General features: G+C 37.6%; 2 protein-coding genes across 2 annotated transcripts; one reads left to right on the plus strand and one right to left on the minus strand.

Moving 5' to 3' along the window:
- Positions 1–2,387: 2,387 nt before the first annotated feature.
- On the minus strand, positions 2,388–15,960 carry LOC134000456 (matrilin-3-like). The gene is made up of 8 exons (XM_062439797.1): positions 15,630–15,960; positions 12,025–12,705; positions 9,897–10,016; positions 6,274–6,393; positions 5,070–5,189; positions 4,331–4,456; positions 2,667–2,768; positions 2,388–2,440 (listed from the first exon to the last, which is right to left on the minus strand). Exons 1-8 carry the CDS (start codon positions 15,958–15,960, stop codon positions 2,388–2,390), a joined length of 1,653 nt encoding a protein of 550 aa, XP_062295781.1.
- Positions 15,961–20,597: 4,637 nt separating this feature from the next.
- Positions 20,598–24,750, plus strand: LOC134000457 (G-protein coupled receptor family C group 6 member A-like). The gene is made up of 6 exons (XM_062439798.1): positions 20,598–20,737; positions 20,834–21,143; positions 21,357–22,160; positions 22,947–23,164; positions 23,241–23,353; positions 23,825–24,750. The coding sequence occupies exons 1-6, from the start codon at positions 20,598–20,600 to the stop codon at positions 24,748–24,750; spliced, it is 2,511 nt and encodes an 836-aa protein (XP_062295782.1).
- Positions 24,751–25,848: the final 1,098 nt, after the last annotated feature.

The following is a 25,848-nucleotide window of genomic DNA, read 5'->3' on the forward strand; positions in this document are numbered from 1 at the left end:
CGTCAACCCAAAGTTTGTTATATTAATTAACATGAGTGAAGACACTAGTCTAACTTATCAAACCAGACAGCTAAATTGGGCCAACTTTTCCTATCCACATCCTCTGGCCTCGAAGTAGTGTATATAACGTTAGCCTGCACCGTTAGCTTAGCTAGCGTTTAGTTGACTGCCTGACGCGACACAGCTACTAAGTACAAAAGACGGTTAACTTTATATGTAACGTCATATATTTAAAGTCCGGCTACGATAATATTGAATAACATTAGAACATTTTAATGTGAAAACGTGTCAAGCGCGACGTTTTCGTCTCATGTGTAGACTCAGAGGCTGTAGCTTCCCTGGGTCTCCCGTGGTAACCGTAAACCGGAAGCGCTGGAATTGAATGGGGCTTTATGGGAGTTGTAGTTTTTTCTTGTTCGCGCGAATTTTTTTGTACTCTAGTTTGATTCCAGTTTTGAGGAAAAGCTATTTCTACGTTATTTGGCTTCACAGGGTTACACTTACTTGAATCTACTGCAACATTATAAATATACTTGATGTTGGCCATTGCAAAACTGAGTCCATAAAAGTATGGTGAAATATTAGCCTATTTAAGCCTACTTACTAAAAGGTACCCCATTACAAGTAAAGTCCTGCATTCAAAATCCTTGAGTCAATATTAACTGTATATCCCAATAGCACAAAATACAAATTTGTCTTAGGGGCCTTATCAATCTCTACAGCAATACTAGAGTATTATACAAGAGTCCAAACAGAAGACTGCTTTTTCACAAGGGGTCACAAATCGAATGGTTGAGTAGCCTAGCCCAGTGGTTCTCAAAGTGGGGTCCGGGGACCCCCGGGGGTCCCCAGGCCATTGCCAGGGGGTCCTTGAAACAGTTTGCTACAGGTCAAGTTAGGCCAAAATGCAATGAAATGATTCTGTTTGAAACTATTGAGGTATCAACATAACATGTTCTGGTAATAAAATGTTCCAATGTATTTGACAGAACAGATATTAAGCCTATATGATGTAAGTTGTAAGCCTAAATTTGTGTTGTGATTAAGAGGGGGTCCTTGCAAAATATTTTGCGCCATTAGGGGTCCCCGACCCCATTAAGTTTGAGAACCCCTGGCCTAGCCTACCATCAATTTAATATTAACAATTTGTTGTATTTTATCAGTGAATCTTTTTTTTTTTTTAATGTAAACTTTAAATCTATAGTTACTTGTAGCCATCTGTCAAATAAATAAAGTGGATTAAAACTATAATGTGACCCTCTGAACTGTAGTGGAGTAGACGTACTTCAACATTTTAAGTACATTTTAAGTAATTCTGCTCAAGAATGATTTGTGTTAAGATGCTAAAAGTCCACATCATACATAAAAAGTGTCTTGGAAGCTAAGGGTAAAAACACACAATACAACAGTTATAGGATCCATTGTCTCAGAATATTTATTGTCCATGTGCAACTATATTTACAATAGAAAACAGGTTATACAGACAAGTTGTTTTCTATCACAAAAGCATCAAAATATGCCATGAACATAGCCAGTTTAGAAAATAGAAACTCTGGTCCAAAACTTTTGCCATGAGTGTGTATTGTATTGAAGTGAGTATTGTAAGTAATGCGGTCCAATCAATCCTTTAACTCCCTATGTTGTTTTCCCACTCTCCAAAAAACAAATGTAGGCTACTTGTAACAAACAGAAAAGTACCATTCAACGTTGTGTAATACATTTCTTTTCCCGAAATATTTTAGGAATCAATGTAAAGGATTACAGTAATTCATTATGATGTAACTCTGCTGTAGGCCAACTGGCTCAGGCTTGGGTTTTTTCTGTATAGTAATGCCATCAGAAGGGTAACAACGAACATCTTGTTGCATAAGAGATTAGTTGTTTTATATTCATGGGTTGAGGCTTTGCATCGTACCTAGAAAACTAATGAACTGCTCTCAGAGCAGTTAATACACAAGGATGTGGTACAACATGTTTTCCACCAAAAATAATTAAATCATTCACTGTAAAAGTATAGTTTAAACTTGAAACATGTCACATTTTAACAAAAAATACACTTCTATCTATTAGATAAATTCACTAATTATCTTACAAGGTCTAAATTTTATACAACCGTTGGGGGAAATGTTGCTTTTCTTACAATCAGACAGGTACATGTAAACATTTAAACCAGTTATAGCCAACCTCAAAACAGTGTTGTGACTGCAAACATATGATTTTATAATATAAAACAAAGGTACTAACAGTATACTGAATGATGAATCAATACCAGTTTTTAGACATGTTACTAAAAGTTAACAGATTTTGAGGGTTCAAATGATTTCTGCTGGTCAAAAAAATGAATACATTGCTAGCCCTCAACATGTCCTCTGACGTCTTCGCTGTTTTTAATACTGCTGCTGGCTGTCGAGCAGGTTCACTTTCTCTGAAAGTTCATCAAGTGGACAGAAAGTTAAGGAACATCACAATACTTGACATTCATTAAAGAATACTAGAAATCAGCAGACTCAAAATTAACACTGAGATTGACACCAATATACTAATAGAACAAAAAGATATCTGTCCAAATGGCTAACCTTTAGAAAATGTTAACCAGATATTTTATAATCTTAATATTAAATTCAATCTGCGTCATCTTGGGATCACTATGAGAAGCAAAAGGATATGTTTTCTGCTCAACTCCTGAATAGTCGACTGCACTTTCGTCTGGAACAAAATCTGAGCTTCACACTTGCAGGCATCTTGAGTTATTTCACTTCTCATTTCCTCTGAAAGAACGAGCAAAAAATACAGAGACAGTCAAAGTACGTCAGTGTCATTTTACCATTTGTAGCATGGCCTGTTTGTAATACTCGATTGGGCTGCTAAGAAGAAAAAGCGACAGACGCCGTTTTATGTTTCTCTTTGTGGATCGAGTCTAGAAACCTGTGTAGGCTCCATGTTCAATATGAGTCTTTGTGACAAAAACAATGTGATGACAAAATCTGAAAAGTTCTGTGTTGTTTTTGAATAAATAACATAAGCACAATGGATATGACTGAACAGTATAGCTAAGATCAGACATAAGCATGATTCCACTTATATGAGTGAGATCAGGAAATATGTTTAAAATCACTTTGTTAACTTAAAACAAGGAGTTACTGACATCAGGTGTGATTAGCTTAAACTGGGATTTTAAGATCCATGTTAACATCATTTGGGCAATATACCTACATACACAGATACACCAAATCACTGACACATATACAATCACAGCAAATAACATAAAGAAGAGGCAAACCAATTTCAACCAATTCTTTGGTCCTTTGTTGGACCAAAGTTCCCTGTGACCTCACACCACCACCACAAGTGCCTTAGCAGTCTCTCATTCCTCACACCCCAAGCACAGCACACTTTTATGTAGTTATATTCTTTGCTATAAATGATGTTGGGCCCAGTAGTCTTGGTTGCAGTCAACTGCAGACTTCTCCACAACTGAAGATTAAAAAAAGAAAGACATTTAGACACATCTGCTTAGAAAATGGTCAAACCTATATACCCTTTTAGATGATTTAAGCTTGCGTAAAATATGAAATGATATGATAGCATTTGGAAAACTGGAATCTCACCTAAAATCCTTTTGCATAGTTAGGAAGATTTAGTCCAGCACACAGTTCAACTCTTCTTTCATAAAGCCTCTTCAAATATCATCGATAAAGAGCACTCCTGGTCAGTTGTTATAACTTTGGTTGATCATATTTCCTTTGAGGGTTCATTGAAACCATGTCCATATATGCCACACCACTTGGTAAGTTAGCACCGGTCTGACACATCTCCTCAGCTCCAGTTGAGCTCAATACTAGTTTCAGTAGACTGTAATGCTCTGGAGCTCAGGGTTTGGTGAGAAATGCTGGGCTAGAAGGACTTGTACAGTATAGACAACTTAACATTCAATCCACAGTCATGATTATGTATGTTGAGGAAAAAAGAGCAGATTCTTACGTGAACATGTTTTCTGGTCTGCATTCAAAACATATCCCACTCGACACTTGCAGCTGTATGATTCACCATTGCTGATACAAATATGCTGGCAGTCATGTCCCTGAGCACATGCATCCGAGCCTGGAAAAAGACACTCCCACATCTAACTGGCTTGATAACTCAGCCAAGGAACTTGACTACTGTTCCCATAATATTCATGGAATCACTTGTCAAACTGTAACAACAGGTATATGTGTCTAGCTCGATACAAGTGCCTCAGCACGTTTTGTTGCAGAAGTCTTTGGAGCTGTTATGGAATAAGACAAAATATCTTGATATTGCACCAATTTTCACTCGAAAGGTTTCTTACGTGAGCATGTTTTCTGATCCATGTTCAATACGTATCCCACTTGACACTTGCAGATGTACGAGTTCCCATTGTTGAAACAGATGTGTTGGCAGTCGTGTCCCATGGCACATGCATCAGTTTGAGAACCTGCAAAGAGAAAGTGGTACCTCAGTAACAGTTTTATGATCAGGAAAAACAATCACTTAGTTTTTTGTAGAGCCACATTTACAAGAGAGGGAAGCCACATGCCATATGCTCCCACATTTCTGCATATTTGCACAGGCCTAAAACAATGGAAGACACTATGCACAATAGGAGATATGTGGGGTGTCTTCAAGACTACCTGCCTCACCAGCTCCAACTGTCCAGATCCTGTAGGGATGCTTTGTAGCTTGATAAGTGGTGCTTTGAAAATCTGAGATGCGGGATCAACTCATAGTCATCAAATACTGTTAGGTATATAGAAAAAGTCCAGGTGCTTACGTGAGCATGTTTTCCCGTCTGCATTCAATACATATCCTGCTTCACACTTGCAGATATATGAGTCATCACTTCTGACACAAATATGCTGGCAGTCATGTCCCTGGTCACATGTATCTGAACCTGAAAAGAAACACTTCCACATCTGACTGACTCGATTTGCATAAATCAGTAAGCCCTTAGTGAGCAATAAAGTCTATGGTGGGTCATTATGTTTGTGCACTTCAAAGCAAACCTGAGGCACTTCATCACATCTAGAAGAAAGAGTCCAAGTTCTTACGTGAGCATGTTTTCATATCTGGATTCAACACATATCCCTCATGACAATCGCAGATGTATGAGTCATCATTATTTATACAAATGTGCTGGCAATCATGTCCATTGGCACATGGATCAGAACCTGAAAAGAGACATGTTAATATGTGACTGACATCTCATGGCATCAGTGTAGAGGAGCTTGGCCTACTGAAGCCTCTGTCTGGCAACTGCATTTGTTCCTTTTACAATTGATGATATCTGTCAAGGAGCACTTGAGCTTTTAGTGGGCCACCAGTCAACAATGGCTATGTATATCATACTTCTAGGTGTTTCAGCCCCCCTTCCTACCTGTTAAAAATAAGGTCATTATTGGGATGCTCTTGTAGTCTGGTGGTTAATACGTACACCGAATCACCACGACATCTTGAACATCAATTTCGTCAATGGACCTTTGATACATATCATCCCCCTTCTCACTCTATATTTCCTGTCCATATCTCCACTATTAGTGTCAAGAATTAAGGCAAAAAAGACCCTATATGTGACTGATATGTGCTTGCTGTCCAAATGACACTTTGGAGTCCCTTTTAACACCAGTGCTATCATAAATGTTCATTCCCCTAGAAGAATGCTTCTGTAAAATGTAGTCAAGCACCTAAAAGAATTTAATTTGGGTATATGCACCATTTTTACAGTTTAGTTGTCTTACGTGAACATGTTTTCTGGTCTGCATTCAACACATATCCCTCATGACATATGCAGATCTCAGAGTCGCCACTTCTGACGCAAACATGCTGGCAGTCATGTCCCTGGGCACATGTATCCACACCTGAAAAGTCATCTTAGTCATTACTTTGGTGAGTATAATGTTATCTTAACCAACAGAAATCATTACCAAAACTATGAGAATAAGTCTCAAGATGTAGATAAACCCAAAAAAAAACTAAAAAAAAACATAAGGCACAGGTTCTTACGTGAGCATGTTTTCTGGTCTGCATTCAAAATATATCCCATCTCACATTTGCAGATAAATGAGCCATCAATTTTTATACAAATCTGTTGGCAGTCATGTCCCTGGGGACAAGCATCCACACCACTGACTGTAAAGAAAGATGACGCCCACAGTCAAATGCCCTCTACCTTTTTCTGCATTTAACCAACAAACTATTAATAGTAAACCTGAGTCACAACACTTAGACTTAGTAAATTACAGCCATGGGTCTTACGTGAGCATGTTTTCTGGTCTGCATTCAACACATATCCCTCATGACACATGCAGATCTCAGAGTCGCCACTTCTGACACAAATATGTTGGCAGTCATGTCCCTGGGCACATGTATCCACACCTGAAAAGTCATCTTAGTCATTACTTTGGTGAGTACAATGTTGTGATAACCAAGAAAAAACATTGCCAAAACTGCGAAAATCAGTTTCAAGATGTAGATAAAACTAAAAAATAAGACACTTTCGAATCTAACATGGTCTAACACCATCAGAAAAGAAAAAGACCCAATGTGGAGCTTATAATAAAGGCCACTGCCATGTGTTCTATGTCTTTTTTACATTTAAAAATATGATTGTAGTAAACCATAAACAGTCCAATAAAAGGCACAGGTTCTTACGTGAGCATGTTTTCTGGTCTGCATTCAAAATATATCCCATCTCACACTTGCAGACATACGAACCATCAATGTTTATACATATCTGTTGGCAGTCATGTCCCTGGGGACATGTATCCACACCTGAAAAGTCATCTTAGTCATTACTTTGGTGAGAAAAATGTTATCTTAACCAACAGAAATCATTACCAAAACTATGAGAATAAGTCTCAAGATGTAGATAAACCTAAAAAAACATAAGGCACAGGTTCTTACGTGAGCATGTTTTCTGGTCTGCATTCAAAATATATCCCATCTCACACTTGCAGATAAATGAGCCATCAATGTTTATACAAATCTGTTGGCAGTCATGTCCCTGGGGACAAACATCTGACCCACTAACTGAAAAGAAAGATGATGCTCACAGTCAAATGCTCTCTACCTTTTTCTGCATTTAGCCAACAAACTATTAATATTAAACCTGAGTCACAACACTTAGACATGTACATTACATGTACAGCCAGGGGTCTTACGTGAACATGTTTTTTGGTCTGCATTCAACACATATCCCTCATGACACATGCAGATCTCAGAGTCGCCACTTCTGACACAAATATGCATGCAGTCATGTCCCTGGGCACATGTATCCACACCTGAAAAGTCATCTTAGTCATTGATTTGGTGAGTACAATGTTGTGATAACCAAGAAAAATCATTGCCAAAACTACTAAAATTAGGTTCAAAATGTAGATAAACCTAAAAAAAGACACTTTCATATCTAACATGGTCTAACACCATCAGAAAAGAAAAAGACCCAATGTTGAGCTTATGATAAGCAAATAAGCAATAAAACATATGCACAAAACGTAAGGCACAGGTTCTTACGTGAGCATGTTTTCTGGTCTGCATTCAAAATATATCCCATCTCACACTTGCAGACATACGAGCCATCAATGTTTATACAAATCTGTTGGCAGTCATGTCCCTGGGGACATGTATCCGACCCACTAACTGAAAAGAAAGATGACGCTCACAGTCAAATGCTCTCTACCTTTTTCTGCATTTAGCCAACAAACTATTAATATTAAACCTGAGTCACAACACTTAGACATGTACATTACATGTACAGCCAGGGGTCTTACGTGAACATGTTTTCTGGTCTGCATTCAACACATATCCCTCATGACACATACAGATGTATGAGTCATCACTGTTTTCACAAATGTGCTGACAATCATGTCCATGGGCACATGGACCAGCACCTGAAAAAAGATGATGTAACTGATGTTACATGACATCAGACAAAGACAGGTTGACTTGTTGGCCACTGGCCTTTGGCGATTCATAAGAACTATAACTACACCATGCTCCATGCTTCGGCAGTAATTATCGCCCCCAAGTCTCCAAGTTATTCAGGCTGAGCTCAACTTTGAGATTGCCTCTATGTTTTCTGATCTGCATTCGACGCTGGAAGACATACAAATCATCACTGCTAACACAAATATGCTGGCAGTCATGTCCCTGTGCACATGTATCTCTACCTGAAAAGAACGCTTTCACATGTGAATGGCTCTGTCTAATTAAATAAGTCAAGCATCTCTGAGTCAATTGTATTGTATAAACACGCATCCATCTCTAAATGGTACATCAGTGCTCTGGGTACTAAACATTTGCGTAGGTTCTGCAAATCAGGATTAGTTGATGAGGGGTTGTCCCTGTAATTCTAATGCTCTCCTTGAGACCCATTAAGTTTTTACTGCCCACTCTTCATGTATAGGGAATAGAGGTTTAGTTAACTTTCAGTGATGAGCTCTACACAACAGTATTCAGCCCAAATTTGTATTTTCTGGCTCCACAGTACATAACCAAAGCTTAAAGTTGCCTCTATCAATATTTCCATGCTAGCAATGAATCAAATGACTGTGTAATGTTGTTGACTCTCATAGTGACAAATCAACAGAGGATAATCACTCCTCTCTGTTCCTCTCAGCTCCATGAACTCTTTAGCTTCTTTTAGCTCTTTGTTTTGGTTTTTAGGGGCTGTAGATTTTTTCTGCTGATTCAGTCTCAGCGCTCTCATGTTGAACATGTGAACAGTGAAAACTGTATGCTAGACCGCAAACAGACAAAGTAAGCAGCTGGCTGGTAAACTAAGTGAAGCATTGAACAGCTGAAGATGTTTTTCTCCGAGGTTGGTGGAGACCAAAACAGAGCTGAAATGAGAGTAAATATTGGACCTATATTTACTTAAGTGAGGAGCATGAGTTCCACTGTGTCCAAGTGGCCAGAAAATTAAAGTAATGCAGGATTAAGCTATTGCCCATGTACAGACTAGCAGCCTAGACTGGTTGCACAGTTTGGTGCTTCTACCCCACTGGACCTACAAAGCCTCTTCAGAGGGCCAAATTTATCTAAAATAGAAGCATGATCATGAATTGTAATTGTGAACACAGAAACGTTCTGCTAACCTAGTAGTGAGTGAAGATGTTAGCAGATGAGCAACAGAGAGTGTTGCATTTAGTCTTCAAGTCTCTTTCCCATTCAAGCTGAGAACTGCGTTACCTTTCCTGATGTATTTATGACACTATATTTGTCTCAGAACCTAAGACAGTACACACCAGCCTTAATGTGTGTGGGAATGCCTTCCAAGCATCTGAAATATGGTGAAAAGCCATTTACTGACACATACATATCAAAACTATTGAGAAAATCCATGTTCTTACTTGAGCATGTTTTCTGGTCTGCATTCAACACATATCCCAGTTGACATGAGCAGATGTAAGAGTCATCATTGTTGGTACAAATATGCTGGCAGTCATGTCCCTGGGCACATGCATCTGAAACTGGAAAGAAACACTCTCATGTCTGACTAAAATAGTTCAGTCTAGAGATAACAGTTGGCATTTGTGCTTCTCATCACACCAGGCCTTTATTATTTCCCGCTCATTTGCGATGCTGAATAGAATCTGCCAATCTATTTAGGGCAACCCAAAACATTAGTAACAAGGGATGGTATGCAGTGTGTCTGCAAAACAAAGTGTCCAACTTACTTACAACTTATTCCATATCCAGATTTTTACCTTTAATGAGGCTTTTTCCAACCTAAAATCAATGTTTAAACAAGATTCATTCAACATTTAACCTTCAGCATTGGTCATTGCATTGCATGATCATGCAAAAGCAAAAACAGTGGGGGTTTGTGACCCTGAGACACTGGACAAAAACATGAAGTCAGAGACAAAGATTCTTACGTGAGCATGTTTTCTGGTCCGGGTTCAAGACATAGCCTGCACGACACTGGCAGTTGTATGAGTCTCCACTGTTGACACAAATGTGTTGGCAATTGTGTCCTCGGGCACATGCATCCAGACCTGAAAAGAAATACTCCAATGTCTGATTGGCTTAAGTCTAATGAAATCAATAATTTTGTGTTACAGGAATATTAGTAAGTTGTAAGTATGCAAATTTGCCATTGTGCAAATTTGAATTCTACGTAGCCGCATGCAGATTAGTTTGCTTGATCTCTGTGCTTCAACTCTAGGGATGTTATAGTGGTTTTTTTTGCTGTTATTTTAAATCCTGTGTTATTTGTAAAAGGAGGAGACACAGTCATTTGTCACTTTCAAATGTTGCACTGTTTTTTGAATCTTTCCATCTTCATTTTCCGACAGAAATTCCATGCAGTGCAGACCATGCAAACACAAACTCTGCTGAAAGCAACAGTCTAATGCCACGTCTTCAGTAATAACGACACTGTTGTAGATAGACAGGCGTTGGTCTTGGTGAAACACAGAGGAATTGGTTTAACACAGTCCTCCGATTAAAGCTGTCATATACATGGCTAAAAGTAAGCCATGATTTGTGCGCAATAAATTTGACACCACAGAGGATGTTGTGTGACTAGCATCGTTAACTTTAGCAGTTATCATGCTAGTTTGGGTGCTACCAAAAGTTGGAAAGAGAAATGTAATTATTTTAAAATTGGATACTTTTGCGTTACTGTACCTCCACCGAGAAAGTCTGAACTACAAAGTCAGTTCTTATTTTCCAATTTCGGATATCACCCAAACTTGTAATGGCAACGATCAGGCATTCCTGTAGCCAATACGTATTAAGTATTAAAATAAATATAAATAAGTATATGTAGAATATATGTAAATGTCTCACATCACAGGTAATTTTTATCCATTTTCTAAATCAATCTTCTCATCTAATGCTCTGCAAAAAGCAAATAAACCATATTTCCCAAAATGTCATGGTATTCTTTTAAACAGGGCATATTTCGTTTATAATGTCATATGTTTTCTTAAAAATATCTGTAATTCTAAAAATTTCAGCTTAAGTAAGTTTTAGTCGAATTTAGCGCAAGCTAATTCACAAGCTAGTGTAGTTTTGCCCCGCAGGATATCGGCCAAAATACACCAGGCACGGACATGGCATGGCGTGTCTGTTGCAGCATGGCCGTAACAGAATGTGTCCATTATAATGAACTGAAGCCGCTACACTGACACATCTATTTTTGTGTGGCTTGTCTATTTTTTTTCTCTACATGTGATCACGTGGCCCTCTAAAAGATAAAAACTACATACAACTGTATAGAAAAATGTGTATCATAATATATCTGTTTTTGTACTAGAAGCAATCGACACAGCAGTGAAACCTTGTGGGGTTTTCTTCATTGCACATTTAAATAAAATCAATCAAATGTGTATCCATGTTCTCTTAGTCAAACCAATGTAGTTAATTCATTCAATATTAGTTAATAAAGCCCACATTTCCAAACCCTGCATAACCAACTCATTATACATGCAGTTATGGAGATGGAGCTGGTTTAGCTGGTAGAAAACCAAGCTCAGGCCTGCCTATGTGACATGCCACGTCCGTTCCTGGCGTATTTCAGCTATAAATGGCCATTAATGTTCAGTAAGAACAGTCCAAACTGTGGGCCTAGACAGCACGGCATAAGGCAAAAGAAGCAGCGCAAAGTGCTAACTCTGTGAAACGTATAGGCAGCATCATATTAGGTTTAAACCATTTTAAAGTACTCAAGGTTGTAGGATTTGCTCTGAATTGGCAGATCAACCTGTAATCAGTGGTTTCTCTTCTTCTTTACATTGGTTAGCACATGGCATATTGTACATGTTTAATGCTGACTGCATTAAATACACAACACTACTGTATCACCATCTGCATGGCAACAGTAATGTAGTGAACACCTTTTTGAGGGAAATCTAAACACAACAAGTGGCGGTTGATTACTAGTACCCTGCCCTTGTTCTTAAGACCAAAGAAGAAGACCACTCACTTTAGAATGGAAATTCCCCCTATGGTGCTGCCCATATGATCACAAGTGTATTTAAAAGGATGAATTTGACATACCATCATTTCCTTTATCGACGTTTTCATTATTTATCCCATTACCGTCTTTTCTGTCACCTAGGCCTAGTCCGTAATCATCATTTCCACTTCCCTCATCATCCTTACCACACAAGGTTTCCCTAAATTTGGAAGTGAGCTTCTCTATGACACCATAGGTCTCCACATAGAAGACATGGTCATCCAGAGGTTGGCTGGCCATGAGGCGGAGGGACATCATATCAGCTCTGTCTACTCCCACTGCGTAGATCTCAATCCCAGATGCCCGAGCAGCGGCCGATACCTCTTCCACCTTGTCCTGAGGCCTCCCGTCCGTCACTATGATGGCTACTTTGGTGATGCTCGTTGAGGTAGTTCTGGCCCCTGCCTCCGCTGTGAAAGCTTTCTCCATGGCAGTCTGGATGGCCATGCCTGTCATGGTACCTGAAGACAAGGGCTCAATTCGGGCCAGGGCCTGTTTCATGGCAGACTTGTCAAAATAGGTCTTGAGTAGGAACTCGATCTGCACTGTGCTGGCATAATTGACGAGGCCTACTCGTGTGGAATCTGAGCCGACCTCCAAGCTGTCCACCATGTCTTGCAGGAACTCCTTGGCCTTTTCAAACTCAGCAGGACGTACACTGCGGGAACTGTCGATGATGAACACCAGGTCTATAGGCCGATTTCTGCAGTTTGATCTTGTTGCTGTAAAAAATAGATGTGATGAATTGTTTTTGGATTAACATTACAATACTACAACCACCAAAGATACTAAAAAATAACCAGAGCTACTGGTGTTAACTGATGTTGAGATAGATCAATAGGTTCATGTGTATGTGTTCATCTGCTGGGGCTGAAGATATTCCTTGAAATTTTTATACAGTATCTCAATACAGCATTCTTAAATCCCACTCATCTCATCTCAGTGTTGATTACTTTAACTCATCACATCATGATGGAAATACTAGTAACAAAACCCCTACACCTATTACCTGGGGAGACTTTAAGAGACTTTAAGTACCTTAAAGTCAATCAATACCATTAACCAAGGCGTAAATTAATATTCTGAACAGCATGACTCATTTTCAACTAATTCCTAACTTCAGTATCAGTGGACTTTTCCATGAAGTCCTTTCCAAGAAATGTTAAACTTTTCAACCTAATAAATGAGAAACAAACTTTATGAGATGAATATGTTAAGAGGGCTGCAGTGGCTTTTAATGCCAATTAATTGTGAGACTTTAAAGTCCCCCTACCCTCAAATATGTGTTTTGTTTGTGGAAAATGTCCACATCAGACACAAATTATTACCGAAAGCAGATGATGTCTTAAAACATATCCGGACAAGGTCTTTAAAATGGGCCAGTAAAGGCTGTCCACAACTCCAACTATGCCTTTTGAGGGTTGCATGATTAGATTTCAACTTTAATGCTCAGTCTCTGGTGGATGCAGGAGAGCTGCTCCAGTCTCGAGCAGGCTGACAAGATGCAGATGGTGCTGCTTTGTGTTGCAGCTGTGAGAGCGGCTGGTGATGGGAGGGCTAATAGCAATAAAACCCAGAATTAGTGCCACCAGCTTTGCCAAGAGAGAGGGAAAAAGGCACTGGGGGGACGTGTTGGATCATGCTTTGATTTAACTCAAGCAAACTGACATGGGCAAGGACATACATGATTATTAGCTTAATAACACTTTCCATATGTGTCACAGAAGGAAATAGAGCTTTTTGGGCAGAGGACAAATGTTTAGTGTATCTTTTACTGTTCAGTGATGCAATCATATTGTTTAATTTTGAATGTTGTACAGCCTTGTGAAAGCTAATAACTTATAACTAAAATCTATAATGTAGAGTTGGCATTGATATTTTTATTATGACTGTTGACAGTTTTAGGTTGTACTCTGTTGATGCTCTTATAGGCCTAGCTGTTAAATTATGAACAACACATCTATAACCCATACATTTAACTTACAGAACTAAGTATAAGTTTCGTTGGTAACTAAAAACCAACTGAACACCACACTTCTCTGAATGTATTCCCAGAACCCTGAAACCTTTAAAATATTTCATCCTCTGCATTATAAAAAAAGTTTTTTAACCCTATTTCCTAAATTGAACCACTGTTTCCTCATCCAACCAAAGACAGTAGCCAAAAATTACATGTGTATGCTCAACTTGTACCGACTGAAACAAAATGAAATATTAATTATTATAAGTAACTTGGGCTACTGGTTAATGCGACTAATATTTTCTCGATTAATTGATTTAGTCTATGAATTGTCAGAAAATAGTGAAAAATGCCAGTTGTGTAATTTCCAACTACTACCAACAGTTAAAAAAAAAGATATTCACTTTACTGATATGACAGAAAGCAGCACATTTTCACATTTGAAAAGCTAGAACCTGTGACTTACTAACATATTTAATTCACTACTAATAATCTACTAAATGCTGCAGCTTTGTCTAAATTGATAATACATTCCGTTATTTCATATTTTCATTAAAAAATAATGAGTTTCTTGTCATACAAAACATTCATTTCTGGCTATAGCTGCAACATGAGAACAACATTATAGCCTTTTTTTATTTTTTATTTTGCAGTGGACAGATTTTTTTTACCCAGCTGTCTGGATTATAAAACATTTCTGGATTCTGGAAATACCATCTGAACACATGTTTTTCAAAAAATGTGGAAAGTATGAATGTCATTGCAGATACATTACAAAGCACAAACTGGGTGATACTGACTGCACACAGACTACAGTGCATACATTATATAATTACTCAGGTCCCTGATATGATAAGTTATAATAAATTGATAAAAGTATGCAAAAAGACGAAAAACTTTTATAGCTAGTCCAAAAAAGTTAAACATTTTAGGCCATTTCACAACCACTGCTACAAAGTAATTAGTACATTTAATCAAGTATAATTTTGTTCCAATATTTTACCAAAAAGATTAGAGAAAAAGTCTAAAAACTGAAAACACATTTGTGTATCAGAACTGTGTTTTGTCTTCTTTCCTCTCCCATTAATCATCTCACCACCCCTCACATTTATCTGCTGACCCTTTGGAGGGGCCCCATCCCTAGGTTGAGAATCACTGGACTGATCCAGCTAACTGTATATAAAGTAGTTGAAACAAGCTCCAACAGTAAGATGCTGCTTACACACTGATGCTTCAGTATTAATAATCTAATGATGTCATATATAATAATATATCAGTCAGAGGGACCAAACCACTACTTTTACTGTAATACTGCATATTACATCACTCATAATACTGCAGTACTTTTACTGTAATACTGCATACTACATCACTCATAATACTGCAGTACTTTTACTGTAATACTGCATACTACATCACTCATAATACTGCAGTACTTTTACTGAAGCAGGAATTGTCATGCAAGACTTTTAATTGTAATGGAGTTTTTTTTTTCATTGCTGTATTGGTACTTTTAATGAAGTACAGGATCTGAATACTTTTTCCACCACTGTTCACAACTTCACAAATGTGTACAAACCATGCATGCATGGGAAAGATACATTAAAAGATTATTGCAGCACAGCACACACAGGTGGATGGATACTGACAACAAACATACAAGACACATGACATCTACCAACTAACCTCCATTGACAGCAGTCCCTATGTCCTGCGTCAGGTAGTTGTTGGTACCTGTCCGTCCACCCTTCTGCTGGAAGCCTCGGCCGTTGTATTCAATCAGCTGGACGTCTTGAAAACGTTCAACACTTGGCATTTCATCAGAGGTTAGTTCGATGGATTTGACATTGCCAGGGCGCTGATGGCCCCTTGTAGAGACACGCGGGGACACTCGGGAGACTGAGGGACTGATTGAGTGGATCTGCCGGTGGCGTGACCCAAACTTGGGGGCAATTGCCAGGGATCCCGATACTTGAATGGAAATGAAACACATCAGTCCCCACGTTAATGAAATCATGTCGCCTGCACACGATGGGTTTTCCTTCTGGCTCTGGGTGTCCTTCGGTCCACTGCCTCAGCGGACTGTAGCCTATTTATATGATCTGCTCCACCACTGCGCACAGGGCGTGGGGAACAAGAGGCCCAATCCACTGACATGTGAGGGAAGTGCAAGAGGTGTATGGTGAGTTTGAGTGAGTGTGGCTGTGTTGGTTTCACATCATTCTGCGCTTGAAAAACAGGAATCAATTTATTTCTCCCAGATTTCAGGATTTGATGAAATTGTGACATTACAGCCACGCGCATGAAGATTGATTATTTGTTAATGTACAATTGTATTTCTGTTATGGGTCCGTCATAAGAAATAGCCAATTACATTATTACTATATCGTAATTGTAATTATAAAATTATCATTTACATTTTCCTGGAAAGTTTCATGAAAGTGTCGAGTGCCCAGTAGGCCACACCTTCAATTGAATAATTCCAACTGAAGGAGTTCTCAATCAATTTGGAACTTGGGTAAAGTTAGAAAGAGATTGGCAGATTCGAACTTCAGCTATCAATAGCTCACAAACGAAACATTGTTAAAACATAAAAAATGTCTCTTTCCTATCGTAGTAATGTAGATTATTGACTACAAACTAATTTTCGCCAAAACGAGTCGTCCTCCAGGCTGCAGAAAATATATTGCTCTCTATGCGCTGCGTGCGGAGAGGCGAGCGCTTAGGGACCGTCTACAAAGTGCAGTACCAAAGCGAAAAATATTCAATATCTCCACTTTTATTCACTGTAGTCTCACCAAATTCACTCCACACACCAACGGTCACCTGATAATCACACTACAACAGTTATTGTTACAAAATGTGCTTGTGTATAATACTTCAATATCATCACTGTCATGTGCTGTCGTTCCATTGATTTCCCTTCAATAGCTTCAATATTATACACAGTAGTCTTCACTATATTACTTCACTCTTTTTTTTTTCTGAAATGACTGTTGTAGTATGATTATCAGGTGACCCTTGTTGTGTATCATGATTTTGGTCATCCTACAGTGTATAATATTAACTCTATTCACGATTTTTCACAATAAAATTCCCCAAAAATATGCAAACTTTTTTTTTTTCCTGAAATCACTGTTGTAGTATGATTATCAGGTGACCCTTGTTGGGTAGCATGATTTTGGTGAGTATACAGTGTATAATATTAACGCTATTGACGATTTTTCACAATAAAATTCCCCAAAAATATGCAAAAAGATTTTTTTTTTCTGAAATGACTGTTTTAGTATGATTATCAGGTGACCCTTGTTGTGTAGCATGATTTTGGTCATCCTACACTGTATAATATTAACGCTATTGACGATTTTTCACAATAAAATTCCTCAAAAATATGCAAAAACACATTTTTCTGAAATAACTGTTGTAGTACGATTATCAGGTGACCCTTGTTGTGTAGCATGATTTTGGTCATCCTACACTGTATAATATTAACGCTATTGAAGATATTTCAAAATAAAATTCCCCAAAAATATTCAAACTTTTTTTTTTCCTGAAATCACTGTTGTAGTATGATTATCAGGTGACCATTGTTGTGTAGTATGATTCTGGTGAGTATACAGTGTATAATATTAACGCTATTGACGATTTTTCACAATAAAATTCCCCAAAAATATGCAAAAAGATTTTTTTTTCTGAAATGACTGTTGTAGTACGATTATCAGGTGACCCTTGTTGTGTATCATGATTTTGGTCATCCTACAGTGTATAATATTAACGCTATTGATGATTTTTCACAATAAAATTCCCCAAAAATATGCAAAAACACATTTTTCTGAAATAACTGTTGTAGTACGATTATCAGGTGACCCTTGTTGTGTAGCATGATTTTGGTCATCCTACACTGTATAATATTAACGCTATTGACGATATTTCAAAATAAAATTCCCCAAAAATATGCAAACTTTTTTTTTTCTGAAATGACTGTTGTAGTATGATTATCAGGTGACCCTTGTTGTGTATCATGATTTTGGTCATCCTACAGTGTATAATATTAACGCTATTGATGATATTTCAAAATAAAATTCCCGAAAAATATGCAAACTTTTTTTTTTCCTGAAATCACTGTTGTAGTAAGATTATCAGGTGACCATTGTTGTGTAGCATGATTTTGGTCATCCTACACTGTATAATATTAACCCTATTGATGATTTTTCACAATAAAATTCCCCAAAAATATGCAAACTTTTTTTTCCTCCTGAAATCACTGTTGTAGTATGATTATCAGGTGACCATTGTTGTCTAGCATGATTTTGGTGAGTATACAGTGTATAATATTAACGCTATTGACGATATTTCAAAATAAAATTCCCCAAAAATATGCAAAAAGTTTTTTTTCCTGAAATCACTCTTGTAGTATGATTATCAGGTGACCCTTGTTGTGTAGTATGATTTTGGTGAGTATACAGTGTATAATATTAACGCTATTGACGATTTTTCACAATAAAATTCCCCAAAAATATGCAAACTTTTTTTTTTCCTGAAATCACTGTTGTAGTATGATTATCAGGTGACCATTGTTGTGTAGCATGATTTTGGTCATCCTACACTGTATAATATTAACGTTATTGACGATTTTTCACAATAAAATTCCCAAAAAATATGCAAAAACACATTATTCTGAAATGACTGTTGTAGTATGATTATCAGGTGACCCTTGTTGTGTAGCATGATTTTGGTCATCCTACACTGTATAATATTAACACTATTGACGATATTTCAAAATAAAATTCCCCAAAAATATGCAAAAAAAATGTTTTCCTGAAATGACTATAGTAGTATGATTATCAGGTGACCGTTGATGTGTGGAGTGAATTTGGTGAGACTACAGTGAATAAAAGTGGAGATATTGAATATTTTTCGCTTTGGTAATGCACTTTGTAAACGGTCCCTAATCGCTCGCTTCTCCGCCCGCAGCGCATAGAGAGCAATATATTTCCTGCAGCCTGGAGGATGACTCGTTTTGGCGAAAATTAGTTTGTAGTCAATATTCTACGTTACTACGATAGGAAAGAGAGTTTTAACAATGTTTCGTTTGTGAGCTATTGATCGCTGACGTTCGAATCTGCCAATCTCTTTCTAACTTTAGCCAAGTCAATTTGGAATCATACTTCCATAATGTTGGGGACTCTCAAGACAGACTACTAAAAAACAAAGGTCAAAATCAAAGAGCCACAGAATAAATATTTAGGCTGTTTTTACAAGCCGAGTAGTGAAACTAATGTGTAAAATGATCAATGCTCTTTCAAAGGATAGGCTCACAGTTTTTCAAGTCTTTCATAAAACAACAGTCAGGTGCCCAAAGGAACTGAAACACATTTTTCTTGCCATAACCATTCCTCCTGTTCACACTGACCATTAGAAGACCCCTTCATAATGTGGGGGACAAAATCCACAGTCCTCCTTCTGTGCAAAAATGTATTTCAAAGTTGATCTGAAGCTAATATGAACCTTCAGCCATCCAAATGACCAGCCAAACCTGGCTGGTTTTTTTTAGACAGACTTGAAAAATTGTGAACTTTTACTTTAATTGCCAGCATTAATCCATTAATGAGTCCTTTTACCACAAGAGTCAGCTGAACATGTCTACAGGCTATCGTAAAATTCAGCATACACAAAGAACACATTTTCCATTTACAAATAAATATTCTTTCTTCACAAATGACTCTTTTCTTCCTACAAAACCTTCCATGGGAATTATTAGGAAATTAAAGACCCCCTAAATTCATTCTTACATAGCCTTTAATAGTGCACATTTTCATACTATACAATTATACATACTATATAATTGTATTAACATTCATACTTGCAATAGACTACTGCAATAGAAACATGAGAGAGCAATAATCATGAAAGTGTTACATTCATTGTCTTCAATGTAATAGTCATGAATGATGAACAGTCTAGTCAGAATATGTTGTAATTGACTGGAACAAGTAAGAAGTAAAAATATCCATTTTGTCATATCTACATATACCATATGTTTCCTGGTTAAATGAATAAGTTTCACAATCCTGACCTCAACTGGTAGGTATAAGTAATAACTTACTATAAATGACCTCTGGGGCCTCGGATGTATTCACAGACACAGTATCTAGTATTTCTAAGATTGTTTGAGTCGTTGTGAACAAAAAACAATAATAAATAAAAATCCCTATTTTAATAGAATATTTTAATACTCAGTGAGCACAGTTTACCAGGACTATAGTGCAGGCAGGTTTTTATTTTTTTTGGGGGGGGCACTCCAACATTCAAAATGCAGTCAAATTCAGAGACCTGCCCAATTCTAGACCAGTTTATCCACTGAACACAAGGTTCATACAGACTCATGAGGAATGAATCATCCTCTGTGAACAGTTCAAATCACCATGTTGTTCTCGTGCCAGTCGAGTACCTTTGATGTGTGCGATGTGTTTGTGCTTTGCATTAGAATATTGAATGTGTCTGACAATGCAAATGATCCTGTCTGACTTCCCCAGAAGAGGAAGTTATTGAGGTGTTGTTCAAGAATCGGTTCATACTGTTGAGAGAGGAACCAATGCACATGTGTTTTGAGCCTGTGCATCCACAATGTTCTGGTTCAAGTTATTTTTCGTAATGAGCATATTTTGCCTGTGTTCAGGAGAGAATGTCTTTCTGCATGCATATTCTCCAGGGGATATCATCATTGGAGGACTTTTCCCTATTCACTTAAACACCAATAGAACAACAACGCCAGGACCAATCTCCTGTACTGCGTAAGTATGACCTCACTGAAATGAATCCATTTAAATGACGTATAACTTCACTTTATGAACTTGTATTCATTTCATTACTTATACCAATTTTCACAGCTATGATATTAAAATCTTCCTACACACTCAAGTGTTGATATACGCAATCAGAGAAATAAACCGAGGCACACCAAGGGCTCTACCCAACATCACCATTGGATATGACATCTATGACACTTGTGGAGATGTCACCTTGGCCATTAGAGCCACACTGAAGCTGCTGGAGAACCAGTCACACCCTCAGAGCTGTTTCCCTGTAAACATTCAATCTGCTTTACCTGAACCCAGAACAAAGGTGGTGATTGGTGAGAGGTTTTCTGAAGTGTCCATAGCTGTCGCACGAGTTGTTGCTCTGTCATCAGTTGCCCAGGTTTGTCTTCACTTGTACTTGATACTGTCAGATTTGCAAAATGTATAATTTTGGGCTAATGATTAACATGAGCTAATGAGGATTATGACAGGATTCCTGTCTTAATCTACGAGTTTGTAACTTTACTAATATAATAGCAATTATTTTGACTTTGAATGCATCACTGTTCCTGAACTGCATGCAGAACAATTGGTTTATTCCTGTTTTCCACAGATTAGTCATGCATCGACGAGTGAGCTTCTCAGCAAGAAGTTGAAGTTCCCCACTTTTCTCCGTACAGTATCGAGTGATGAATATCAGACAAAGGCCATTGCTGAGCTGGTGAAGAAGTTCAACTGGAAAACAGTGGCCATTATAGGAAGTGATGATGAGTATGGGAAGTATGGCAGTGATCGGCTTAGGGACAACTTAATTAAAATGAAGGACATCTGCATTGAATTTATTGACATACTGCCCGGTTACTTTTCCAAGAACACACCCCAAGCCGTTAAGAAGTTGGAGAATATGGTCAGCAAACTCAAAAATTCCTCTGCCGAAGCCATTGTCCTGTTCACCAAGGCCTCCAATGTTGCAATCATTATAAAAAAAGCTATTCAATACAACATCAACAGAACTTGGATTGCAAGTGATACATGGTCCACCTCGTCAAAGATCTCAGCAATGCGAGACATTGAGAGGGCCGGGCAGGTTTTCGGATTCATCTTTAAGAAGAATGAGGTGCCTGGTTTTAAGGACTACGTCATGTCAATGTTCAGTGGAACCACCAATACCATCCTTGAACATTATCTGACTAAATATCCATTCTGTTCGGGTCAGTCTAAGGACAACAACTTGTTCACAAACTGCCAACGGGGGTCAAAGCGGTGTCTGGACCCAAGCTGCTTGGCCAGTTACATTGACCAGGATGAATCATACAGTTTGTACTTAGCTGTACAAGTCATCGTTGAAGGTCTCAGACGTTTGCTGAAATGCAACAACCAACAGTGTCAACGCAGTGCCAAGTTTACAGCCTCCGAGGTACAGTAGAATTATCTTTCTGGCACATTATGGTAGTATGTTATTAAAGCTTTTTTGGGAAATGCTGTCTTGCAGAGGTAGAAGAAAAAATCAAAAGACTGTTATAATAGTCCAGTAAATATAAGGTTATGGCTACCAGTTAAGTTTAGTGTAAAGATTAAAGACTACAAATTGGGAAATATTGTATGGAAGATTTAAAATGCTGAAATAAGAACAAATCAAACAAAGAAATAAAGTAAAATAAAATACACATTGGTGTATGCATTTCCTTTTTTATGGAGTTAAGTTTTTTATCCATTCAAAAATATAAAGTATTTAAAAATACATATATAAAAATTTGTCATTTGTGTTTTTATGGGGTTATGTGCTATGTCTATTTCTTACAAATTGCTAAATTTACAACTTTGAAATTGCACCTAATTTGTAACTCTCTGGTTTTTGTATGTAAATAATAATAACAATAATAGTAATGTAAATAAGCAGTCTTTATGCTAGGCTATAAGTGGCTGCTGGCTGGATTTACCTTTTATATGACAGTTGTGAAAATAGTGGTATTAAGTTATTTCCCAGTATGTCTAACTATTTCTGTAAACAAACAAAAATTACAATGTATTTTTTTGTTATTGACAAAATATACTAACATACTGCAAAATTTCCAACTTTTTTGGAAGTATTCTCTAAAAAATATGAGATAGTTCTCCCTTTATGGATTACAGCTGTTGTCATTTAATATTTCTTGGTTTTCCCAGACATCAGTGTAGTGTTGTTTATGTTCTCTCTTCACAGCTTCTCATGGAAATCAGGAGAGTCAACTTCACTGTGGACACCACGCATATATTCTTTGACTCCCATGGAGACCCCAGTTTGGGATATGACATTGTATATTGGAACATGACTCAATCCATGCAGCCCATGCGCATAGAAACCATTGGAGAGTACTGGCCAAATGGAAAAATTCACGTCCCAGATGATCTTGTTAAAAAAATGCGCACAGAAATGGTGAGGTCAAAAATTTCATTACATATTTATGCCCCCCAAATAATGTATGAGTGCTGACTCTGTTTTGTCTTTAAAGGAAAGTGCTTACCACTGCTCTAAGAAGTGTAAACCAGGACAAGAGCTGAAAAAGCAAGATGGCCGTTGCTGCTATCGGTGTGTTTCATGTTTAGAAGGAGACTTTTCCTTGGGGGACCGTAAGTATTGTAATAATAATCTCAAACAACATAACATTGTCTGCACATAACTAAACAGTTTTCTTCCCGTATAAAATATCCACCACCTCTAATAGGAAAAGTCCCATCCCATCTCTAAAAATCTAAAATTTAAAAAATTAAAAAACGTCTGATTTATTACATTATTATATAATCCTCAAAGAAAATGTACATACTAAACACTTTGAAAACTGGAAACTCTCTCATAGGTCAAAAAGTATGTTCAGGTTAAATTATCATTGTATCCAAAGACAGGTCCGCATTCAATGTTGCATTACTCTACTGTCACGCAACTGCATGTGATGCTAATCAGATGCTAATCAGATGCTGTGGTTTAGTACTTCCTCATTTATGAAAATCAGTAGACTAGAAGTCTCACGTAACCTTTTTATCCTCCAATTCATGCTAAATGATTCCACTGTTGAAACTGCATTTCTTTGTGTGTTCCTATAGGTGGGGAGTGTAAACCCTGCAGCACGGATCAGTATTCATCTCAAGAAAGGAATAAGTGTTTGAATAAAACTATTGTATTCCTAGCTTGGAAAGATCCCTTCACTGTAATTTTGAGTTCATTTGCAGTCTTGGGGATCATTATTACTGTTGCGTTTGCTGTTTTGTTTACGATCTATCGTAGCACTCCCGTTGTAAAGGCGGTCGGAGGTTACTTGTGTTTCTTGGAGCTTTTTTCCTTGCTGGCCTGCTTCTGCCTTACATTCAGCTTCATAGGAAAACCCACTAAGGCTTCCTGCATGCTTGGCCTGCCTTTGTTCGGCATAGCCTTTTCCCTCTGTATCTCCTGCATTCTGGCCAACCTGCTCCAAATCTTAGTAGGCTTCAGCTTTGACTTGGAGATAGGATCCTGGCTAAAGAGGCTCAATCAACCGGTGGCTTTGGTGGCCATTATCTCCGGGATCCAGTTGGCCTTGTGTGTGCCATGGCTGTACTTTAACCACCCATATCCAAAAGAGGAAAGAGCAATTAAGACCATCCTGCTGCACTGTCATAAAGGCTCCATTGCTTTCTTTATAGCCATGTTATGTTACAATGCTCTCTTGGCCTTCATCTGTTTCCTGTTTGCATTCAAAGGAAAGCAACTGCCAGATTTATATAAAAATGCAAGTTTAATCACCATCAGTATGCTTCTGTTTCTAATCATTTGGATCGTCTTCACCCCTGTTTATATCAGTTCGATTGGGAAATATGAACAAGCAATAGAAATCGCCGCCATTCTCATTTCTACCTACAGCATCCTCGTATGTCACTTGGCCCCCAAGTGTTACATTATGGTGTTCAAAAAGGAGATTAATAATGAGAACGCCATTACTGAGTATATTAGGAAGCATTATGAGCAGAAAGGTATCAGTGTGGTGAAATCCTGATCCAATACGCACATCCATAAATCCTTTGCAGTTGCAGGGTAATTATCATCTGAGCAGCTGCACTGATCCCGACACTGATATTTGATATGGGCCGATCTGGTATGATACCATTATAAGTTTCAATTCAGCAAATTTATATCTATGTTATTATTTGTTCCATTTTGTTTGACAATGTTAAAAAAGCAATGCTTAAAGGCCTTTGCACATAAAAGAATGATACATACAGCTTATTCATTAAACACTGGTATCAGATCGGGACTCGGTACTGGCCGATACCCAAAGCCCAGTGTCATATCAGTGCATCCCTGGTTACAACCACCACTATTAAATCATGAGATGTTTTGTAAAGACATTAAGCTTTTGCATACGATCCTTACTGACCTTTGTCTTAAATTGTGACCCACCTATAAATATGTATATTGTCCATTTTTCTGTATTTTTTATTTTTATTTTCAATCATATTCTCTTTCAGATAGGATTACTCAGACAATCATATATGAATGTGACGTGATCACTGTGATTAACTCGTGACTAACTGACATTACTGAGTGATACAGTTTCTGTTTAAGTGTATATGCAAACTGGTGTGAGAGATGTATAGCTTTAAAAAAAAAAAATTGGTACATTTATGAAAATGTATTGTCAGCAGTTGGCTTGTTTTATCTCTTAAACATAGTTTTGTCCTTCACTTAAAGTAGGATTTACCATTTTGTACTGCAATTGTTTAGAAGATTTAAGCAGCATTTTTGTAAAGAAAGATATGAAATGTTTCATCATACTGTCTACTTTAACTCTACATTAATTCTCTTACCCTTAACAGTTTAAATTTAAAGAAAACTTTGGTGTGAAATTCTTCTCAATGAAACTGCAATGGATGAACCTTTCAAGTTTGACATGTCACAATCCAGTTTTTGTTTTGTATAAAATAAAGGTCAGAAATGACTTGCACATGTCTGAGCATGAACGTTATTTGAGAAAGGAGATTTGTTAGTGTGTGTGGATTGCACACTGCAATGCCAGATCAATTACTTTGCATTGTGTTTAAAGCACAGTTGATTGGGAAGGAAAATTAACTGAAATTTGACTTTTTAAAAGGCA

The sequence above is a fragment of the Scomber scombrus genome, chromosome 19 (assembly GCF_963691925.1).
Source record: "Scomber scombrus chromosome 19, fScoSco1.1, whole genome shotgun sequence".
Taxonomy (NCBI): Eukaryota; Metazoa; Chordata; class Actinopteri; order Scombriformes; family Scombridae; genus Scomber; species Scomber scombrus.